The sequence below is a fragment of the Pseudonaja textilis genome, chromosome 1, assembly GCF_049901715.1.
Source record: "Pseudonaja textilis isolate UNSWEBS1 chromosome 1, rPseTex1.2, whole genome shotgun sequence".
NCBI classification, from domain to species: Eukaryota; Metazoa; Chordata; class Lepidosauria; order Squamata; family Elapidae; genus Pseudonaja; species Pseudonaja textilis.
The window spans coordinates 285,232,875-285,256,748 of record NC_141990.1 but is presented as its reverse complement, the minus strand read 5'-3'; the positions used below and the strand labels follow the sequence as shown (position 1 = coordinate 285,256,748).

Sequence of the window (23,874 nt, the reverse complement as noted above, 5' to 3'; positions counted from 1 at the left end):
CAAAAGTGCTTTCTGAAAAGGCAACCAAGGTATCGCTTCTCATCCAAGAAGCTTCTTCTGTTCTGACTGAATGGAAGGATTTATATTCCTTCCAGTCATCTGGTCGTTAACACTCTTCTACCACTCAGTCAGAACTGAAGCAGCTTCTTGGACCAGAAGCGAAACGGAAAAACAAAGTCCATTGTATTTTGAAAAAGCACTTTTGCGCTATTTAGTGACCCTCAGGCACAGATAAACTTTCAAGTGACCTCAACGACTCTCAGAAAGCATGCTAACGATCAGATAACTGCAAGGAATATAAAGCCTTGCATGATCCTCCACCATTCAGTCAGATCTGAAGAAGCTTCTTGGATGAAAAGCGAAACGTCTTCAAGGGAAAAACAAAATCCAACTGCCTTTTGAAAAAGCACTTTCGGGACAACCACGACCTGGATGACTGAGAATCTCCACAAAAACGCTAAACTACGACTCTCGGAGACTCCGCGAACAACCCGACATTAAATTCCTCTCTCGACTTCTATTCCCACCAACCCGCTGAACTTTTTGGCCCTTCTAGCACAATTGATCTCGGTGGCTGCCCCGAGGCGCCTCGCTTCCCATCATGCAACGAGCGACGCAGTCACGTGCTGGAGGTGGAGGCAGAAAAAAATCCGGCCTGGTCTTCCTGGGATCCGCCGCCATGCTGTTGCTCTCGCTGCTCCGTGGCCGCTTTCGGCGCAAGCCGCTTTTCCTGACGTCCCTGCTTACGTTCCTTTTGCTGGTCCTGCTGCCGGGCCCCGCTCAGCCCATCTCCTTCCAATTGCCGGGCAAAGCCCGCAAATGCCTCCGGGAGGAGATTCACCGCGACAAGCTGGTCACCGGCGAGTACGAGGTGGCTCCCCCGCCGGGCTCGTCCAGCGGCCCGTCCGCAAACCTCAAGGTGCAGGGCCGGCGAGAGAGCAAGCGGGGCAGTTGGGTGGGAGCGGGGCGGGGTGGGGGGGCTGACCGGGCAGACAGACCATACAAAGGCCGCGAGACTGTCCCTAAAGGGATGCTTACTTTCCCTGCTCGCTACCTGGTACCTCCTTGGGCCGGCGTGTTGCTGACCACATGCTTGAATTCCCGTTCCCTTCAGCATCTTGGGACACGTCACTGTGCTCCGTGTCTCCTAAGAAGCCTGAATACGGAAGGAGAAATAAAAAGGCCAGTTTTTGTGTACTCGCTGGGAAGAATACCACGTCTAGGCCGTCCCAATAACTCCTTCACCTCTCACGAATCCGGGAGGCAAAAGGCTGCTTGCTCATCTACTTTAGTTTCCTCGTTGGTTCTTATTTTCACATACGTAGAACTTATTCATTCCTGACTTTATACCTGCGATTTTTTCTTGTGTCTCAACCATCCCGTTGTTTTAGAGTTCTAACCATCCCGTAATTGTCCAAAACACAGTATTGTAAGGATTTATTCCCTAGGTTCTCAGAATAACATGACATAGGAAGTGTGACTCAAAATAGTAAAAGACTAGAAAGGTTTTGTTTTCTGCTTCAAAGAGACAGAGGAGATCTAGAAAGAGGAGCATAAGTTTGTGGTCTTAAATTAGCTGCAGTGATGATGCCAGGAAGACTACAAGTCCATGCCCTGAAAGTAACAAAGCATTATGAAATTCACTGTTTGAAGTAATCCCTATGTTATCCCATATTACCAGGGAGTGGGGGAATATGCTATTCCTTCTCCAAGTAAAATTTTGCCCTGAATGTGTGAAAATGCATTCATGGAGACTTTGTGGGATCTAATATTATGACTACTAAATGTGAAGGGAAATATTTATACAGCTATATTTTGAATCATCCTTATAAATCCTTCTGAACTAAATGGAACTGTGTAAATGAAACCAAAATTGTTTGTGGCTTGCAAGCTTGTATATATCGTTCTTGATTTACAACCATTCATTTAATCTCAATTCAAGGTTAAAATGGCAGTGAAACAAGTGATTTATGACCATTTTTCAAACTTACAACTGTAGAAACATCTTCATAATCACATAATCAAATTTTGAATGCTTGGCAACTGATATGTATTTATGACAGTTGCAGTGTCCCAAGGTCATATGGTAACCTTTTGTGACTATCTGATAAGCAAAGTTAATAGGGAAACCGGATTCAATCAACAGCCGTGTTGCTAATTTAGCAACTGTGATGATTCACTTAACAGCTGTGGCAAGAAAGGTCATAAAATGGGGCAAAACTGTCTTGCTTAACAACAGAAATTCTGGCCTCAATTGTTGTAAGTCAAGGACTACCTATATAATCTCATAATCTCATATAGGACTACCTATATGATCTCATATAAACACCAGTGAGGCTAAATAGTGGGCGTAAGAGGCAGAATAGGACAAAGTTTTTACTACTGTATGTAATTGTATGGGATGCATTATCTGAGATGTCATATAATAAAACAAAATACCTAACTATGTGGAAGTCTATAAAAGAAAGCAAGATGGTTCTTACGATGTGAGCAATTTCTTGTTTAGGTATTTTGTTGAAGAGAAGTGAACAAATTAAAAACAAAGGACCGCTGGGCATCGCATAGAAAACATAGTGTGCATATAGTAATTTTTTTGCAAACTAGTGTGCTGCTAGTTGTACAGGAAACTCTTGACTTATGACCACAATTGAGCCCAAAATTTATTTTGTCCCATTTTACAACCTGTCTTGCCAAAGTTGTTAAGTGAATCTGGCATGATTGTTAAGTGAATCTGGCATCCCCATCAATTTTGCTTTTCAGAAGGTCGCAAAAGGTGACATGACCCCAGGACACTGCAACCATGAAAAAGATGAGTCAGTTGCCAAGTGGCTGAATTTGACATGACCGTAAGGATGTTGCAATGGTTGTAAGAGTGAAAAAAATGGTCCAATGTCACTTTTCAAGTGCAGCTGTAACTTTAAATGGTCACTAAATGAATGATTGTAAATAGAGTAAGGAGAGACAAGGTTGAAAGTGCTCTTTTTGAATAAAAGAGAACTAAGCTATCCTGTGTTTTGGTTGGTGATCTTAGTTACTCTTGAACAAGGCTAGTAGGGTCAGACCAGAAATTTCAGGGCTTGGAAATTTAAAAAAAAACATAGAGAGAAGACAGTTGCAACTGATTGATATATTGTTGCTGGGAAAGCTGATTAGATTTATCTATTTAACCACCAGCAAGTGTGACTCCATTTTTCTTTGCTATTCAAAATAAAGTTAATGTTCTGTTAATTCTGTCAGCATTTTTTGCAATTCAGGCAGCTATCTGTTTTTTTATAATTTAGTATTTACTGTATTAATCTGAAGGTAGTTTTGTGTCTTTTGTAAACTAGGCAGATTATACTTAATTTTCAGAAGCATTTCATATTTTCTTTTTACATAGTTTATTGATTCAGATTGGACAAGTATTGGCACAACTTTATTTTTGCTTTGACAGTAATACATGCTTATTTTGAGTATGTTCAAACGATTAAGTTCAAATTATAAAGATTCTTGAAAATAAAATGTAGAATTAGAATAAGAATTTTTTATTGGCCAAGTATGATTAGACACACATGGAATTTGTCTCCAGTGAATAAGCTCTCAGTGTACAATAATTAAAACATTTTAACTGCATATATTTAGGAAAAATAAGTCAATAAATGTTTTCTGTAATTCTAAAAGATCTATCTATAGCATATTTCTTTTGGCTAATATTAGGGATCCTATGGTTCTAAATTCTCAGAAAGTGTAAATTTCTATTCTATCCATTTTTTTTTTACTTTGGTTTGAAGTCCCGTTTTAGCCATTTGCTTTTTTCCGGAAGACTCCAATAGTGCACTGAGATTCTGTGCATCAGCAATTTGTTTTTAATATCCCAATTTTAATATCACCTATGGTTCAGAGCATATAGGGTATTTATTCATCCAGAATAGTTTTTTAAAAGCTTTAGCACAACTGATTGCATAAACAGTTTATTTGTCATTGCTGTTTTCCATTTACTAGCGATCACACAATAATTTTCAGATTGCACAGTGAACAGTTTTGTATAGAAAAGCATAGGTAGAGAGCAGGAAACTTTTTAATTACTGTGATTGCTTTCATTATGTCATTTTTTGTTCAGGTTAATTCATTATTATGTTTACATATTTACCAAGCCATCTCAACACAAACATATACTTTTGATTCTAGAGGAGTTAATCTAGTCTAACAGAGAGGTTCTTTAGCCTCTTTGTCCCAACTGTGTGTAGGCACTTATTGTTCAGGCTGACAATGTTTTTGTGTATGGAAGGAGTGGAGCTGGTGGTGTGGTTACTGCATAAGCATTTATGGAACATCTTTCATTCTTTGTTGTACCCCCACATAGTTGTGTGGGTTGACTTTTAGCAGTTTCCTCAGTTTTATAAGCAATATGTCTAAAAGTATATAAGTAGCTGTCATCTGTTGCCAGCTTAATAGAATTGTAGATGCAGCCAGACATTGGGAAGATCTAGTTCAGAACATCATGTGTGATTTAATTTTCTACGAAAAAAATCATATTTGAATATTCTTATAATTTTTTACTACACAAAATGAGACTAAATATATTTTAACAAGTTCTAAGAATACAATTTAGTATTTGATATATTGCTATTTTGGTAGTGGGGAAAAGCATTCATGTAGCTTGTCCAAGTTAACTGTGTAGCAAAATGTAGCTATCATTCGCCTTTCCAGAACTACTGTTAATTTACTTTTAATGAATTGAATGAGGTCTCCCATTAAATTGTGCCCTCTTTTGAGACACTGCTTTTTTCATTGTGGATACTGTTATACTAATATAAACTATCCTTGTGTGTCCAATCACGCATGGCCAATAAAGAATTCTATTCTATATTCTATTCTATTCTATATGATAGCCCACGGCTCTTTTGACAATCACATTTCAATTAAATTTAAATTTTCAGCAATGAAGATGACCAAAAGGAAAATAATAACTGCATGTTGGAAGATTCCACCTCTCCTAATATTTAGCTATTTACCTGCTTGCTTCTTTAATTTTTAATTTTTTTCTTATAGATTACTGACATGGCTGGACACATCCTTTATGTCAAGGAAGATGCTACTAAGGGCAAATTTGCTTTCACCACAGAGGACTATGATGTGTTTGAGGCTTGCTTTGAAAGCAAACTCCCTGTGGGTGAGTATGAAAAACTGTTAGATACTTTTGACAAGTTGCTTTTTACTTTCTTTGCAGAATGCACTTAAAAAATAATTTTGTGTATGAACCAGAGGTATCTGCTTTGCCAAATGTTTTTAATCTTTTGGAATGAAATGCCTAAAATTACTTAATACCACAACCTTTTAAAATTACTGATGAAGATCATATTTTTCTAAAAATGCTTGCAATTGACTAATAATGCAATTATAATATGCTGAATAGAAAAATAATGTAATATATGAAATATAAGAACACCGTTATCAAAGAAACATGTGACAGATAAAATCTCTACTGGTTTGTAGATTGTGCTTAATAATAATGGTTTTTCACTTATTATGTTAGGAAATATCCTTACTGTTTGTAACCCATAATTTATGTTGGTGTTTTATGTGAACTAGTAATTTATTTCCAATAACAAGTCAGCTTAATTCAATCAAAAAAATCCCCATTCAAAATTAACAAAATATGGGCACAACCAATAATGTTTAATATTTTCAGCCAAAGAATGCAGGAGAACAAGGAGATAGTTTTGTTTTGAATTGTTTTAATGAATAAATTATATAGAATATTCAGCTTTAATTTTGTATATTGCCCAGAGTCACATACATGTAAAATGGCATAGCTGCATAAATTCAGTAAATAAGATATTTGCCATGTTTCTAACTCAGTGCTCCTCAACCTTTTGGGCACCAGGGACCGATTCCATGGAGAGAGATTTTTTTACGGACCAGAAGGGGTGTGGTTTCTAATGCTACCTGTATGCCGCGGAAAGGGCTTTGCTTGTTTCCGTGGCCTGGTTTCTGGCCTGCCGCAGACTGGTGCTGGTCCACAGACCAGGGGTTGGGGAGCTCTGTTCTAACTTCTTCCTGAGGTAATTTTTGTTCTCTTGTCTTGCTTCACATGTTTTAACACATAAGAGGTGTTGAAAGTTTCTGCCTGCTTTTTATTTTTTCTGTCTTTGCTTTGTAGGAATTCAGTATGGATATTAGATTAGATTTGGTGATTCTAGAGCATTCTATAATCCTTGGTGATAGAATTTGATCTGTTTACTGTATATCTGCTAATATCCTTGAGCCAGGCAGGTAGACCTATTATTGATATGTACAAGATATGTAGTGGCAAAGGTTGAGGATCCCTTGCATTAGTGTTTTCTTTCATTTCATGTGAGGAAAGAAAAGTGTAAAAGACATTGGTTGTGTACCCAGATCTGATGGATAGTTGCCCAACAAGCCTCAGAGCTAATGGTTCCTTGAGAAGTGACGCATTTATCCATCTTTCTTTCAAATTACAGGATCAGAGTTCAGCAGAAGTATTGCATAATCCTTTGTCATTTTCATACTGCTTCTGATCAGGGATAGATAGAAAAAAACCTTGAGGAAGGTTTGCCTTGGGCTTGAAGAAGCTTTTGTACTCACTGCCATAGATGAATTTAAGTATTGTGTTTCCTATACTGCATTCTGAATTTGTAAATGCTGTGCACTCAGCACTGACGGAAACTGAATTGAATTCTTGCTAGCCTATTTCTATTTTTTGAAGATGTTGCTAAATTGCCTGCATCTTACAAAAAAGTATGTCGAGCTTCTTCCAGGTAATCCCTGGATTATGAATGTTACCTTAGCAAACATTCAAAGTTACTCAGTAAGTCCCCCCTAGCATTTGTCCCGAAACTACAAATCTTGTAGCACCACGGCCGTTGTTTGCTCTATGAACAACTGCAGAGGCTCTGCAACATTCATCCTGCATCTTGACGGCCAAAATGGAGCTTTCAAGGGGCGGATCCGCCCCTCCAATGCTCCGTTCAGGCCTCCAGAGGTCTTGCCTGGCATGTTACAGGCTGAAATGGAGCTTCCGGGGGCAGATCCGCTCATCTGATGCTGTTTGGCCGTCCTCAGACCTCCCCCGGCCTATTTCAGGTGTTGGGTGGGGGAAAGCAATTGTAGGGAGCTTGGGGAGGCCTTGGGTGGTCTTAGGCAGATTGCCTGTTCCAGCAGTAGCCCCCCCCCCCCGACCTTCCCCATGCTGAAATACCTCGTGCACTTAACGAGCCTCACATTCAATTAGCAAATGTGTGGACGAAAGGAGGGAGTGATCCTGTTCAAGGTGCAAGATTCACTCCCACAAATTTTCAGGTTACTAATAGAATGGGCAAGCTCCATTACATTCATAACTTGAGGACTACTTGTACTTCACAAGTATCAACTTCTGTATCAATACATCAGCCTGGGCAGAGTATGTATAAAAGGTAATATCAGATATTTGATACGATTTGAGTATTATAGGTTAGTTGGAATGTCAATAATTTTTTTACATGCTGTTCATAAAATAGATGGACATTCTTTGGCAGTTTAGGCTGCAGTATAATTATGTCTGCTTGGGGAAGTCAAAACTAAGATAACAGTTATTTGAGCTGTTGAGCCAGGTGGAGTTTGAGCAATTGGGATTTCTCAAGCCTGCAGCCACAGAAATGGGGAAGAGGAAGTGAAAGACAATTTTTTTTTGTACAAATATCCCATAGAGGGTAGAGATGGCCTGTAAGAATTATAAGGATCCCACAATATGTGCAGAATTGCTAACACAATATTTTTCTTGCGTCATTTACTATGCTGTTCAAGCTGCAAAGTTGCTCCTAGTTTTGCAGATTGTCCTAATATTTCTACCATATGCTGAAGTTTGAGAATAATGACGTATGTACTAGTCATATCTATCAGATTAATTTGATTAATTATTATTATATGCAGTTCTGTGTCCTTCACTCAATGATACCTTTAAAAATAAGCCTTGCATGGACATTCAATCATTATTTGGTCAGATCTGAGACTTGTTATTGTTCTTCATTCTTTAATTTTGTTTTTCTATTCAAATTTTCTGAAAGGTTTCAGAGTGATTCTTCCCTCTGGATCTAGGGCCAGTGAACAGTTTGAAGGCATACTGTCTTTTCTCTGGCTTCTAGGATATTGGAGTTGGGGCTCCTGATAGGTGAAGAGAAAGCTCATGATAAAAAGATAGAAGGGAAAAGGAAATTAAAACAAAACTCTTCAGTACTGAACACTCTAGGACTGTTGTACTCAGCATGCTTTAGGGAGGAACACTCACTCCGTCCAGTCTTTGTCTACAGAAAAGCTATGTGAGGAAAAGCAAAGCATTCCAATGGCAATTAGTGTTCTTGTATATGCACCAATATCTGCCAATTGAAAAGAAAGTGGATAAGAATGGCACTGAATATAATTCAGTTGTATACTGTACCTGAAGGTGTTGTATGTGCTTTTTGAAAGCAACATCTATGCTTACTATGGTTAAGTGTATTTGCTGAGACTTGAAAATGCTCTTAATCCTTCTGTGATTTACAGTGGAAAAGGTGGCAATTAATTCTACCCATGGTCTACCAGTAAATGATGCAATGATCCCATTTTGATTTTTATAGGACTCATCAATTCCATATGGATTAAGAAAAGATTTGTGGCAAAAATATTTGGCAAACAATGTTTCACATGGATCCTGCCTTTTGGTAGTTCTTTTTGTGATGACAAGAAACTTGTCAGAACAAGTTATTGGACATTCTGCTTTGCTTAAGGTGGAAAGAATCATTTGTTTATGTTATAATTTTACCCATCAAATATATTGTACTTCTGTACTTGTACATTTATTTTGAATACTATTTTTAAGCTAAATAAACAAAGTAACAGAACCATAAAATGATTTGTAAAGGATATTTTGCAAACTTTTCTAATCAGCAATGTGGATTTCTATTTTAGGAAGTCCAACAAAAAAAAAATCTATTTTAACTATTTTTGTATTTATCTAAAAGTTGTTGAAACTGCTATAGGTATTCATTATCCTGACAGTTCTTCCTATTATTTTAATTATTTGGCCTAATAGTTTCCAGATCTGCTCTTGTGCATTTATCCTGTTGTAATCTTAGAACTGAAAGGTTGCTAAATTTTTTGTAGTCTATGTAATGCAATTCTTCGTATATAAATTCAAACTGAAACCTTGCTGATTTCAGTCATGTTTATTGACTACACATTTGAATGCAATTGTAAGAATTGTTTCTTAAATGGGTCCAAATTGATTATGTGGTTATAATCAGAATTCATTTTCATAGAAACAGGTAGCAATTGTGAGATAGGGACTGGGCACTCATTTTTTATCCTCAACTATTCTGAAAGATACATTTTGATATATTAGAAATCATTGTTGGCAGCAGCACCATTTCCAACTGAAGGAGGGCATTTCTTTCTGTTATCCACACAAAATATTTAGAATAGAAATAGAGCTGGAAGGGACCTTGGAGGTCTTCTAGTCTAGCCCCTTGCTCAAGCAGAAGAACGGATACTATTTCAGATAAGTGGCTGTTTAGTCTCTTCTTAAAAATCTCCAGTGGTGGAGCGCCCATGATTTATTTCTGAAGGCTTACTGCATTTCATGATTTCTTACTGTATTGTGCTGCCATCTATTTGTGAAATAGAGTAAAAACATACAATATTTTTCCACCTTGAGACAGAAATGTTGACATACATTCTATGAAACTACATCCTTTGAAATTCTAAAAATTTATAATAAGCAGAGGAGGCAGGCCAGAGAGATAAAATATCCTTGCTTCATCCATTAAATCCATAGCAGCTAACTCTGTGGCTCCCCGAGATGTATATGCAGCTGCTTCTTACCACTCTGCTTGCTTGCTTCTCATTATAATACATCAGGCTTCATGGCAAGAAAGCCTTCGGCTACCACTGGCTTCCAGGTATTCCAGAAATTGCTAATGCTGTGTTATGGTACATTGCCAATGCTAGTACCTTCTCCTTTTTTCTGTGCAAGGTAAAGAGTTCACAATACAAAATGCTTTATTTGGAAGCATGAAAATCAAACTCACATATTCATGCTATTTTTCCGTTTTAAATCTGTTCCTAAGATGCTAAACTGAACAGCTGGGTGATTGTTGGTTCTTGTGTCCCATTTTCAAGATTCTTTTCAGTAATAATGTCTGACTTAACATAGCCTTAGTTATTCTGCCATACAACTTCCATTTTGCAAGCTTCATTTCTTAATTTCCCACTTAAAAACTAAACTCATGTTCTTAGAAATTAAAATAGGTGATTTGAAATCCAAATAAGGGAGAAAATATCTTTTCTTCCCCCCAAAATGAAAGACCAAAAACAAAATAATTTCCTCTTCAAACTAACTTACGTTGCCTAATCTGATGTATACAGCCTTATCCTATTCATGAATTTCTGGAAATAGAACATTTCTTTTTTTTCCAGAAGGTCTTTCTTCTAGATATATGTGTACATGAATGAAAGTGTGAGCTTTGTTAAACTTTGTGGGACTTAAGTAAACATGCCATAATTTACATTCAAATTATTGGCCAGGTTTGAACTGAAGGTAGATTTTCCATTTTTCCCTTACCTTCCTTTTTACAGAACTCAATACATGAATTATCATAACCAATTTAATCCCACCCCCCTATTTTAAGAGGGAATATTAGTTCCTTGCAATGTCAGAAAGGCAATTATAGCATCAAATAGGGAAATGATGAATAGAATATAAGGCTTCATTTTTGCAGATAAAGCAGTATTATAGATAGTCATTGAATTAGAATCATAATGGAACCTGCCCATCATGATTTAACTTGTGACAGTCATAAAATCATCCTTTTGACTTTTCTGGTTGTTAAATAAATCTGTGGTCATTAAGCAAACCAGTGGTTTATTATGAATGTGGTTTTGCTGAAAGCCAGAAGTAAATGATGGTGTTCAGCAAAACTATCATAAAATGCAGTCACATGACTCTGGAATACTGCAAGCAGCTGTAAATAGGCCTGGTTGCCAAGCGCCCAAATATGGTTATTGTGATTGGAGGGACACCCAACTGTTGGAACTTCAAATTCATAAATATACCTCAGGTAGATCTGTTGGAACTTTGAACAGTCACTAAGCGACTGGTTATAAGCTGAGGACTACCTATACTTTAGAGATTGAACAGTTCCTGCACTGTGTACAACAAAGTAGAAAGCTTTGTATATAAAAGATTAAAGCCCTCAGATGTGATTTTTATTGCTTAAAGTTGAGGTGAAGATATACTTTTAAAAATACCTACGCATGCATATTTGTGTGTAATTTATAGGCAACATTCACCAGGTATTAATGACAAAGCTCTTTTTGCCAGGCTACTTACTTAAGGTTTACTGATGATGGAATTGGAATTGAATTGGGGGGGAAAAAAGACAGCAAGCTAGTATTTTTAGCAATTTCTCAGATAATTTAGAAGTTGGCTAGGTGGTCTGTTTTTCAAAGTAATTTCATCTGTTCCATTTAATATACGGTTTGGCTTTCTACTGTTTCCATTTGGATAGGATTGGCCTTTTAGTTCCAGCTAGCTAATCTGGCGTTATTAAATGGCACTTATATATTTTCTTGCTCTTTGTGGGTGGACTGAAGGCCAGGAAATCGAAGTGTCTGCATTCTGCACTCTCCACTCACATATTTGCAACAGTTTTTACTTTAGGGAGTTCTTTCAGGAGAACCCTGTCAACTTTTCTATGGTTATAATAATAATTTGGCTGCATCTTTAACTGTTCAGAGCCTTCTGGAGAGTGAGCTGTAAATCTCTCTACAATAGGGAAAGGAGCAAAGCTGGGAATTTCCTGGCAGCCAAAGTACTGCATACAATGAATCCATTCATTGCATTTTCAGGAACAGGGCGGATGCCAGATCAGCTTGTGACCTTGAATATGAAGCATGGAGTGGAAGCAAAAAACTACGAAGAGGTATGTCTCTGCTTTTTCTGCCTTTGTCTCTGTTTTCTTACTAGCACTCGTGATGCTGTTGATGACTTGGGCTCAAAATGTTATGCTGTTTTTGAATTACTTTGATGTTGTGCTCCCCATCTAACTTCACTGGCAATATTGCTTGTATATACTGAAGTTTTTAAAATTTGCTGAGGTCATTGAATCAGGTAAAATTGGATCATTATCTTTAAGCTGTATGTCAACTCATAAAATATTTCTATGGTCTTTTTAGTGTTGCCAACAGAAAGGGAGGGGGGAGCAATGTGGCAGCTTGCAAACCGAAAGTGCATTCCGTAAATGTTTTCAAAGATAGTAACTAGGTGACTGAGCTTTCTGCCACACAAAATTCTAACTGGAGAGCATGATTGATGACTCTTGGCTATGGATGTGTCCCATTGGAGAATATGAATTACAATACACCAGGGGTTGGGGGAAACCAGAGTCAAGGGTGACAATGAATTATGTGTCTCAGAGTTGGCTACATGTGCTGGACATGTTAACTCCCAATAAATCCTTTTTAAGTTTTGGAAGTTTGGCTCGAGACTCATGATTTAAATGGGGGTAACTGCCGGAATCCTGACACTGTACTTGATTAGAGATCATTTGTTCATTTCTTTAAAAAGTTTTATAATAATATATTATTATTAATGTAAACTATATTAAATCTTACGTGATGTGGTTGGATCCAGCCTGTGGTGCTGTCCTGGAAAATGTAAGGGGCCGGCCCACGTCGCTTTGGCCTGGTCTACCCAATGTGAAGAGGAAACATTGGGCCAGCAGTTTGGGGAGTGGCATCAAGCTGGCCACACCCATCCAGTCGGCCACACCCATCCAGGCAGCCATGCTCCCCCCCGATCAACCACAGCCATGATGTGACCCTCAATGAAATTGAGATTGATATCCCCAATGTAGATGAAGGCTACCATTACATGTAGGGCAGTGATGGGGTTTTTACTACCGGTTCTGTGGGTGTGGCTTATTTGGTGGGCATGGCTCGGTCATGTGACTGGGTGGCTGTGGCTTGGTAGTCATGTGACTGGGTGGGCATTGCTTGGTCATGTGACTGGGTGTGATTGGTGGTCATGACTGGGTGGGTGTGGCCAACTCAATGTCACTCACATCAAGGGGTGCCTCACCTGGCCCCTCCCCTCCCAGCCATTCTTTGTCACCCAGCTTCAGGTTATCTATAGTTCTGTAAAAATGGTGTTCACTTTTGTTGACTTTATTATCTGCATACTATAGATGTACTTTCATGGACCACTGAAAGGAGGAAATGGGTCACATGCTTTACCCAAGAGTGTGATAGGCAACAGGCTTTTAACGAGCTACCACAAAGAAAGGGGGACAATGTATTTTTCCAAAGGAGCAGAATGCAAACAAGAAGCAATGGATGGAAACTGAACAGAGAGAGAAGCAACCTAAAACTAAGGAGAAACTGCCTGACAGTGAGAACAATTAACCAGTGGAACTGCCTGTCTCCAGAAGTTCTGGGTGCTCAATCACTGGAAGTTTTTGAGAAAAGACTGGACAGCCATTTCTCTGAAATGGTATAGGGTTCACCCCAAGGTCCCTTCTAAGTATTATTCTGTTAGTCTGACACCTTTCCCAGGATCTTTACTCAGAGTTTGGCATCCTCAGTTTTCTTGCCTGAGCTGGGGGTTGGACTAGAAAACCTCCAAGGTCCCTTTGAACTCTTGTTAAACACATGTGTATTTTATGCTCTGGACTATTGACATTGAATGCATGTAAACCCTGAAAAATATGTGGTAGCCCTGGCCAAAAGAAAGGCAGAAAAATCACTCTAGGTGTAAAATATTGACACATGATAAATAATGGAACAATTAAAAATAAGAGCACAGAGTTTTCTCTCTTCCTATATTCATTCTCATTCTCTCTCTCTCTCTCTCACACACACACACACAGAGAGAGAGAGAGAGAGAGAGAACGAGAACTTTTGTAGCTTAACAGACATGCATTTTGAAGCAGCTCCTTTAAATTTCTCCAAGGCTGGAGTGGATTCCCCCACCCCCTCCGTCAGACCGCACTCCTTCTCACTCCAGCACTTTAACTCACATGGGGAAAGTGATACTTGCAGCGTCCATGCCTTTCTTCCTTTCCCCCGGGGAGAAAGTGGACGTGGGGAACGGAAAGCTAGGAGAGCGATTGGGGCCAGTGAGCAACCAGGCGACTGGGTCAGGGGTGTGGCCAGCTGGGATCACCACCGGTTCGGTGACCCACACCAAATAACCGCTACTGGTTCGCCTGAATAAGTGCGAACCGGTTGAATACCATCTCTGATGTAGGGGTTATTTTGCAACTGCCATACTTGTCTAGAATACTGTAATATCATTTTCTAGGTCTGTTTTTTGCATTAGGTGAAATTCTATGAAAAAGCTACTATAATATTTGCAAATACCAAAGTTTGATTGCCCTCTTGTGGCCTTTCAATAAACTGTTGATAGTAGTTTAAATCTATTATGTATTCCATGCTCATCTATGTTACAATGCTTGGTAGCAAAGTAACTTGAAGAAAACATTCAGTGGGAAGTATAATTAGCAGCCAAAATCCTCTTGCAATTAAACATAAAATTCTTAAAGCCACTTCTTTCATGTGATATTTCTGGTCATGTGAGATTTCATTTCCATTTGAGAGACAAATGTATCCTAAAATTTCTTAATGTTATTAACAATTATTTAGATGTTTGGTAAATCAACTAGAACTCACTAAACTGTCATCAAGACAGAAAAATTAAAGGTTTCATTTGTAAGTGAAGGAAGTCAAATTTTCTCGTGTAGGAAAATTATGGGAATTACAGCAGCTGGAACATTTTTCAAAATTACTGTCAAAAGAGGAAAGTACGATATTTCCCTTGCTCATTAAGTGGTATTTATATGTGAAGTTGAGGGAAATGAATAGAAAATTACTCCCCTTTCAAGGTTGGAATCCATGTTTAATCATCATCTATAATACAGTATCCCTGATGTTGCATATTGCTTTTGTCATGGCCAGATCACCATCTGTGAAGTATTATTAGGTGGAGTGATCCTGAATTTTGCTATGATTTCAGCAAGATGATAGCTCTGCAGAGAAGGTGAGCCCTGCTATCCACCTAGAATGAGGAAAAATTAAGGTGTCTACATTTATCTCAATTGACTGAAATATTACACTTCTCATTAAAAAGGAAACAATAAGTAATTTATACCAAACCTACATTGGATAGTAAATATGTTTTGTGATTTCAGGTAATTGGTTTGCTGCACCTTGTTCAATTATCTGCCAACCTGTAGTGTTCAACCAGAGTTGTATATTGTATTATGTAGGAAAAAGAAAGTGGTTTTGGCTTCAGGAAAGAATTGGTTGCTTAGTAATAGAATTACTTCCAGATATTAGAACTACTACTTGTGCCAATTTTATGTCTATGAACATTTGTGCCTGGTGATGAAGGATAGGCAATAGGATTTTAAGGATGTTGAAATTCTGCCCTTTTATTCTGGGTACATTCTTTATAATCTCATGATAGCCAAGCAATAATTGGACTGTTTATCGTGGCAAAAGATGGAGTATTGGCTGTGAGCTTCCTGGCATTAAGAGAATCTCAAGTGGCAGAATGTGGAGACGCATGTCTGGTCAGAGTAGAACTGCTGATCCAGTTGTATCTATTGTCTGCTTTCAATTAAGGCAGTTTTGTCTAAGGTTTTAAAAAATAACTGCATTTTGCGACCAGGAATCTTCATATTACTGATGAAGACATAGATAGGACTAGTACAAAAATGCTGAAAAATAATCTGAAATTAATTTGCTGCTCAATAGATGGAGGAAATGTTTGTATCACAACTTCATAAATAAACTTGTAATAATTCTCAGGCTGCTCTTATTGCCCTAGGAATCTGCTAAAAGAGATGTAGAAAGGTAGTCCTCATTTACTGACCACTGGTGTTCAGTGAAGTTACAGCGGGTCTGAAAAAAAGAGACTTAAAACCATAGTAGCATCTCCATGCTCACGTGATTGCAGTTCAGGTGTTTGGCAATAGGCACACGTTTATCATTGTCACAATGTCCTGTGGTGAAGTGATTGCCATCTGCAACCTTTACAACTGGTTTCTGGCAAGCAAAGTCAAGGGGAAGCCCACAGCAAGTTGCAAGCCATGCATACATGACATGTCACTAAACAACCTGCAGCAATTCATTTAATAATCACAGCCAGAACTGACAAGGTGGCATATGTCAGGGGTGGTCATGTGATTTTATGACTGCATTGCATAGTGATGCAATTGCCAGTCCAAATTGAAGTAAATAAATGAGGACTATCTGTACTCTCAAAAACTATGTTAATAACAAGTATCTCCTTAAGGTATTCAGTGTTTTATTTGTTGGCATAGTGGATTGTGTTCCAGTAGAAGTTCACATTTAAATGGGAATTGGTTGATACCTTCTGGATCATTGACATATGTCCTCTTTTATCAGATTGCTAAAGTGGAAAAGTTGAAGCCATTGGAGCTGGAGCTGCGACGACTGGAAGATCTTTCAGAATCTATTGTTAATGACTTTGCATACATGAAAAAGCGAGAAGAGGAGATGCGGGATACTAATGGTATGTACTTATGGGCTTCCGAGAACCACTGTTATGTTTCTCTGCCTAGAGAATATGAATAATGTTTTTATACAAAAAATGATAATTAAATATTCCATTATTCTATTTTAATTATTTAATAATAATATAACTTTCCATACAGTTGGATTTTGAAGTGTATACTAAAAGTTTGGAAAGATAAAAACAATAAATTAATATCAAATATAAAAACATACCAAAAAGGTGAAGTGGTAAAGAAAATATAAACACATGACAGTCATTTAGGGAAGAACTAAGCAAAGAGGTCTCTAAAAGCTGTAATAGTAGGTTCCTGATGAATTTCAGTGTACATATCAGCATAGAGAAAGCTCGCCCCACTAGTCACGAAGTATAAACGTGATCAAGCATTGTGTTCATCAAAGTTGAAATTTTGCTGCATGTGCTAAAGCTGACCTTAGGGTCCCAATCCCCGCAGAAAGGAAATTATGCTCTGAAACAAAACATTTCCAAAGATGATGTACTTATACCTCCCATTTCAAATCTCCAAGCCACAATTTTTACAACTTGAGGCTGAAATAGTTTGGAATAGAGGTAGTTCTCAACTTACAACCACAACTGAGCTCCAAATTTATGTTTTTAAGTGAGACTGTTAAGTGAGTTTTGCCCCATTTTATGACCTTTCTTGCCACGGCTGTTAAGTTAATAACATGGTTGTTTAGTGAACCTGGCTTTTGCATTGACTTTGCCTGTCAGGTCGCAAAGGTGATCACATGACTCCAGGATTCTGCAACCATTATAAATATGAGCCAGTTGCCAAGCATTTTAATTTTGATCATGTGACCATGGAGATGCTGCAATGGTTGAATGAAAAATGGTCATAAGTCACTTTTTTTAGTGCCGTTATAAGATTGAATGCTCACTGAACAAACTCTTGTAAGTCAAGGACTACCTGTGTACACTACCTTAACATGTTAGCTCTGTGACAGTCTGACATAGACCCATGGTTGTCAGAGAGACCAGGAAAACATACAGTCTTAACATGAATGAATTGCATGTGGCTCATATTCCAAACTTCTCCTGCATTATACACCTGTGACCATCTCTGCCAGCTAAGTCAAATAAGCAGGGTGGAGATCCCATCAACAAAATCTTTAGTCCGCTTTGTTCAAACCAAATAAATGTTGTCAGTAGCTTTCCCCAGTTTGGAGAAATGTTCTGATAATGAGTTATTCCAATGGGCCCCAGTGATTCCTCATGTTCTCTAGCTGGGGTTGTTTATTAAGAAAGTTGGCAAGACCGAGCGTTTTTTTTCCTTTTTTCTTTTTCCTTTTTCTCCCCCTGTTGTATATGTAATGTTGTTATGTTTTTAATTGTGAATTCAATAAAATTTATTCAAAAAAAAAAAGAAAGAAAGTTGGCAGAGTTGAGTCAAATAATACCACATAGGTCTTGATAATATGTGTGAGACGTTCTTAGAATGAATCTACATTTTGTGTACCAGCCTGTTTTTTAACAATATTATCAGGTGATTACTAGAGAAGAATGATAGCCTGCAACTATCCTGCTTTTAAAAAATTTCTCTTCACAATCCCTCTCCATCCTGTTGAGATTACCTGAACAGAGACACCTCTGTTCTGCATGTTTGGTTATCATACTCTTTTTTGCCATGCCAATACAGGTGAAACTCAAAAAATTAGAATATTGTGCAAAAGTTCGTTTATTTCAGTAATGCAACTTAAAAGGTGAACCTAATATATGAGATAGACTCATTACATGCAAAGCAAGATAGTTCAAGCCATGATGTGTCATAATTGAGATGATTATGGCTTACAGCTCATGAAAACCCCAAATCCACAATCTCAGAAAATTAGAATATTGTGAAAAGGCTCAATATTCTAGGCACAAAGTGTCCCACTCTAATCAGCTAATTTAGCCATAACACCTGCAAAGGGTTCCTGAGCCTTTAAATGGTCTCTCAGTCTGGTTCAGTAGGAAGCACAATCATGGGAAAGACTGCAGACCTGATAGTTGTGCAGAAAACCATCCTTGACACCCTCCATAAGGAGGGAATGCCTCAAAAGGTCATTGCAAAAGAAGTTGGCTGTTCCCAAAGTGCTGTATCAAAGCACATTAATAGAAGGTTATGTGGAAGGGAAAAGTGTGGAAGAAAAAGGTGCACAAGCAGCAGGGATGACCGCAGCCTGGAGAGGAGTGTCAGGAAAAGGCCATTTAAAAGTGTTGGGGACTTTCACAAGGAGTGGACTGAGGCTGGAGTCAGTGCATCAGGAGCCACCACACACAGACGGATCCTGGACATGGGCTTTAAATGTCATATTTCTCTTGTCAAGCCGCTCCTGAACAACAAACAACATCAGAAGCATCTTACCTGGGCTAAAGAAACACAGAACTGGTCTGTTGCTCAGTGGTCCAAAGTCCTCTTTTCTGATGAGAGCAACTGTTGCATCTCATTTGGAAACCAAGGTCCCAGAGTCTGGAGGAAGAATGGAGAGGCACACACTGCAAGATGCTTGAAGTCCAGTGTGAAGTTTCCACAATCTGTGTTGATTTGGGGAGTCATGTCATCTGCTGGTGTTGGTCCACTGTGCTGCATTATGTCCAGGATCAACGCAGCCGTTTACCAGGATATTTTGAAGCACTTCATGCTTCCTTCTGCAGACGACCTTTATGGGGATGCTGACTTCATTTTCCAGCAGGCCTTGGCACCTGCCCACACTGCCAAAAGCACCAAAACCTGGTTCAATGACTGTGGGATTACTGTATTTGATTGGCCAGCAAACTCACCTGACCTGAACCGCATAGAGAATAGATGGGGCATTGCCAAGAGAAAGATGAGAGACATGAGACCGAACATGCAGAAGAACTGAAGGCCGCTATCGAAGCATCCTGGTCTTCTATAGCACCTCAGCAGTGCCACAGGCTGATAGCTTCCATGCCACGCCTCATTGAGGCAGTAATTGCTGCAAAAGGGCCCCAAACCAAGTACTGAGTACATGTGCATGCTTATACTTTTCAGAGGTCTGATATTGTTCTATGTACAATCCTTGTTTTATTGATTGCATGTAATATTCTAATTTTCTGAGATTGTGGATTTGGGGTTTGCATGAGCAAACAATTATGACAAATCACAGCTTGAACTATCTTGCTTTGCATGTAATGAATCTTTCTCATATTAGTTTCATCTTTTAAGTTGCATTACTGAAATAAATGAACTTTTGCATGATATTCTAATTTTTTGAGTTTCACCTGTATAATCTGGTTTTTTGGCCACTTTTAGTGTCAAAAGAAACAAGTGTCCATGTCGCTGTCAGGGATATATACATCTAGTTCTAAGAACAGTCAAGTTCAGTATTTAAAATGTGATCAAAAATAACTTGTGTGCATGCTTTATAGTATGCTTTATAACCAATTCTAGAACATTCTTCTAAAACTTAAACTTTCTTTCTAGAGAGGTGTAATTCAGTAGAAGCAATAGTATAAGCAAAACATATTGAGGACTGGTTATTGACAATGCATATCTCATTTTTGCATGCAATTGTTATGAAAGCTAAGAATATGAATACAGAATACAGGATTTGGAAGGGACTTTGAAGGTCTTCTAGTCCAATTCCTTGCTCAGGCAGGAGACCCTATACCATTCTGGACAAATGGCTGTCCAATCTCTTTTTAAATACCTCCATGATAGAGCTCTCAACCCCTGAAGACAAACTGTTTCACTGATTAATTGTTCACACTGACAGAAAATGTATCCTTAAGTAAATCTCTCTTCTTTAAGCTTCCATACACTGCTTCTTGTCTTGCCCTCATGTGCTTTGGAAAATAAGTTAACCCCCTCCTCTCTGTGCAGGCCCTCAAATAGTGGAAGACTGCTATCATGCCATCCCTAGTCCATCTCTTCATTAGACTAGACTCAGTTTCTGTAACTGTTCACTGTGTAATTTAGCCTCCATTCCTCTAATCATCTTTATTGCTCTCCTCTGCACTCTTTCTAAAATCTCAACATCTTTTTTTTGTCATGGGGACCAAATTGGGTGCAGTATTCCAAGTGTAGTCTTACCAATGCCGTATAAAGTGGTACTAACACTTCATGTGATCTTCTGTTGGTGCAGCCTAGGACTTTGTGGTCTTTTTGCCAGCTGCAACACATTGCTGGCTCATATTTAGGTGAATGTCCACTAGGACTCCTAAATCCCTGTCATAGTTACTGTTGTTGCATTAGATACCACCTATTATTCTATACCTGTGCTGTACTTTTCTAATTTGAATTGTATTTGCTGAATGAAAACACCTCTTTTAATTGTATTTTGTCCACGGAACCCAAACAGCTATTGTAACTTTTTAGTGGTAATTTTTATATCAGCACTTTAAGTGAAGACATAATAGAGAATTTGTGGGATTCAAATTTTCTTGGCATTTTTTCTAACAATGGGCTTTTTTGTTTCAGAATCTACCAACATTCGAGTATTGTACTTCAGCATTTTCTCAATGTTCTGCCTCATTGGATTGGCAACTTGGCAAGTTTTTTATCTGCGGCATTTTTTCAAAGCTAAGAAATTGATTGAGTAGCAAGGGGTAATTTTCCTTTGTTTTGACACCCCAGGGAGCAACACAGAGACGTAGCAATGACTATTGAGAGCCATCTTGGAGTTGACCTGCAAAAATGAACTTTTTCTACAATTACCCACCAAAGGGATGGAGGGAGGGAAATACTTGCACAAAAATTGAGGAGGAAATTCAGGATTACCGGATACATTTGGAAGAGACAGTAGTTTGATTTTGGGAAATTTTTGGACACAAATAAAATTGTCTCAAACTGTTCTTTTTTTTTCTTTACATAAACAGTTAAATGATGTTATCTTATATGTCACAAAGTTGCTCGTATCTGCCACTTGGATACACAGAATGTGATGTATTTGAATCTTACTTGTTATTACACGGAGTTGGGTGAGGGAATGGCTCAGAAGTACGGAGAGACCACGACTTACAACAGTTCATTTAGTGACCATTCAAAATTACAGCAGAACTGAAAAAGGTGACATGACCATTTTTCACCTATGATCTTTGCCCCATGATCATGTGATCAAAGTTCAGATGCTTGGCAACTAGTTCATATTTATGACAGTTGCAGTGTCCCAGGATCATGTGATTACCTTTTGCGAGTCAATGGGGAAGCCAGATTCACTTAGAACCGGGTTACTAACTTCTCAACTACAGTGATTCACTTAACTGAGGCAAGGAAGATCGTAAAATGGGACAAAACTCACTTAACAAATGTCTCACTTAACAACAGAAATTTTGGCCTCAATTGTGGTGGTATCATGAGGACTACCTTTACTTGGAGCAGAACTTCACAGAAATAGATTACAAATCAGTGACCAGTGACAGCTTTCTATGAAAATATTTGATATTTACGTTATGTTACTTCCAACAGCCTAAGAGAAATGATGTCATTGTTTAAATTATAGAAGAACTTGAGATACAGCTTTTTCAGGTTTTCTATCCCATACTCTGATATCATTTCTGCTAAATGTCTTTAGAGATTATCATTCATCCAGATCGTTGTCCCAAAGGTGTTGTTCAAAAGGCACCTGGACTTTCTTTGTTACCAACAAAGTACAAGTTGCCTTTTGAACAACGCCTTTGGGACAATTTCTGCTAAAGTGACACAACTCTTGAAAAAGCACCTTGAGTACTGTAAGAGATTATTTAATCATAAGAAGCTTTTTCCTAATATATACTTGAAATGCATACTTTTTATTTTCTTTTTCTTAACTTTTTCTTTACTTCCTGCTTTCAACAATAAAAATACTACTTAATTATATCAGACCTGCATTGGACAGATTTAAATCTGGTTATGGTTAGATCTTTATAGTTTTTCTTCAATGTATTGGGACATACCATAATGTGTAGAACAATCAATTTGCATGATAAAACATAATCTCTACTTTTTCAAAGTGTTTGTATTTTTCCAACACTTTACAAGATTTACATCAGTGGCAAAAATATTTGACATAGCTCTGAATCCTACTTGTTGATGCTGTGTGGCCAACACACCTGTTCGGTGTCATATTAATTTTTAAAAATGAGTGGGGGGAATAAACTTAAAATTGCTATGCAGTTTCTGGTTCCTATGCAGAAAACGTCAATTCATTAATTGAGAGCAGCTTATTTGGCTGATCGGTCACAAAGTTTTTTTCTAGTCTAGCTACTAAATCCCAGAACTACTGTTTAAAAAATATAATTATTAAATTGACCAATAGGCTTCTCCATAATAATTGTCAAATAGATCGATTCCATTAACAGAAAGATAGATGCCTGTTGTAAATCCAGTTTGCCACTCCTGTCTCAAAATCCTACTTTCTTGACAACAAAGCAAAAAGTAACTTGTCTTTTAAGTATTCAAAATATAATGAAAAAATAAGTCCTCTCAAGAAAACTATATCAAATGTAGGATATCACACAGCTATGTAAAGGTCTTAGTATTTGTCATAATTTGTTTGGATTTGTTTCTGTTATGTGTTTTGCTTAGAAGCTTTCATGGATTATTTGACACTTCTCTGGCAATCTCTGTAAATATTTGGAAGAAATTAAACCTGAGATGTGATGGAAAATATGCTTTAAAATATGAAATTCTTACCTCACATGGATTTTATTTGGATTTTAGTAGGAAATCTAACATTTAAAGAAAAATAAATTGTTTAGGAAGTGGTATCCTTTTACTCATTTTATCATATTTTAGCAAATCAGGAATTAGCATCTTTTAGTAAGTGACATGATACATCCAATAGTGTTGCCTTTATGTCATTAGTGTTTTTGCTCCTAACTGCTATGGTATACATGCAAGTAAACAAGTTTAGTTTTATCTAAAATCTGGGGATTTTTGACATTTTCAATAAAATATTTTTGAAGAAATTATTCTTCAAAATAGTGTGTCTGTAAATTGATCAAACGTACATTTCATTTCATTATTTCATTCCAAAGTCTGAATTGAATAGATTTTTTTTCACTTTACATTTAGTACATTTTCGATCTCATCTATAGTGGCCTCATGAACAGAGAATAGTTTACAAGTAAATTAAATCTGTACAAACTACAACTAAATCAAAACCTTGTACAAGCTGTAGTTGATGTCCTAGATACATATAATTGTTTAATTACCCTTTCAAATCTAAAAGTATTTGACAGCTGCTTTTAAGGGTGTTGGGAGATATTTGTTGAAAATTGTATACATGTGCAGAAAGTATGTTATTGTTAAAGGTAACATAAGTGGTGAAGGCCAGTATTTCTATGTCCATCTGGGAAAGTAAATTCAGCTAAAAATACAAGGC

The 23,874-nt window shown here is 37.7% G+C and overlaps 1 protein-coding gene across 1 annotated transcript; it reads left to right on the top strand.

Moving 5' to 3' along the window:
- The first annotated feature begins 652 nt into the window (after positions 1–652).
- On the top strand, positions 653–21,364 carry TMED10 (transmembrane p24 trafficking protein 10). Its single transcript, XM_026711919.2, has 5 exons — positions 653–919; positions 5,032–5,152; positions 11,863–11,936; positions 16,423–16,549; positions 20,991–21,364. Exons 1-5 carry the CDS (start codon positions 680–682, stop codon positions 21,110–21,112), a joined length of 684 nt encoding a protein of 227 aa, XP_026567704.1. The 5' UTR covers positions 653–679; the 3' UTR covers positions 21,113–21,364.
- Positions 21,365–23,874: the final 2,510 nt, after the last annotated feature.

Excerpts from the sequence above, each read along its gene's own strand:
- TMED10 (XM_026711919.2), top strand. The coding sequence starts at position 680 with ATGCTGTTGCTCTCGCTGCTCCGTGGCCGCTTTCGGCGCAAGCCGCTT. Across the intron at positions 5,153-11,862 it reads TGAAAGCAAACTCCCTGTGG|GAACAGGGCGGATGCCAGAT; the intron begins GTGAGTATGAAA and ends TTGCATTTTCAG. Across the intron at positions 16,550-20,990 it reads GGAGATGCGGGATACTAATG|AATCTACCAACATTCGAGTA; the intron begins GTATGTACTTAT and ends TTTTTGTTTCAG.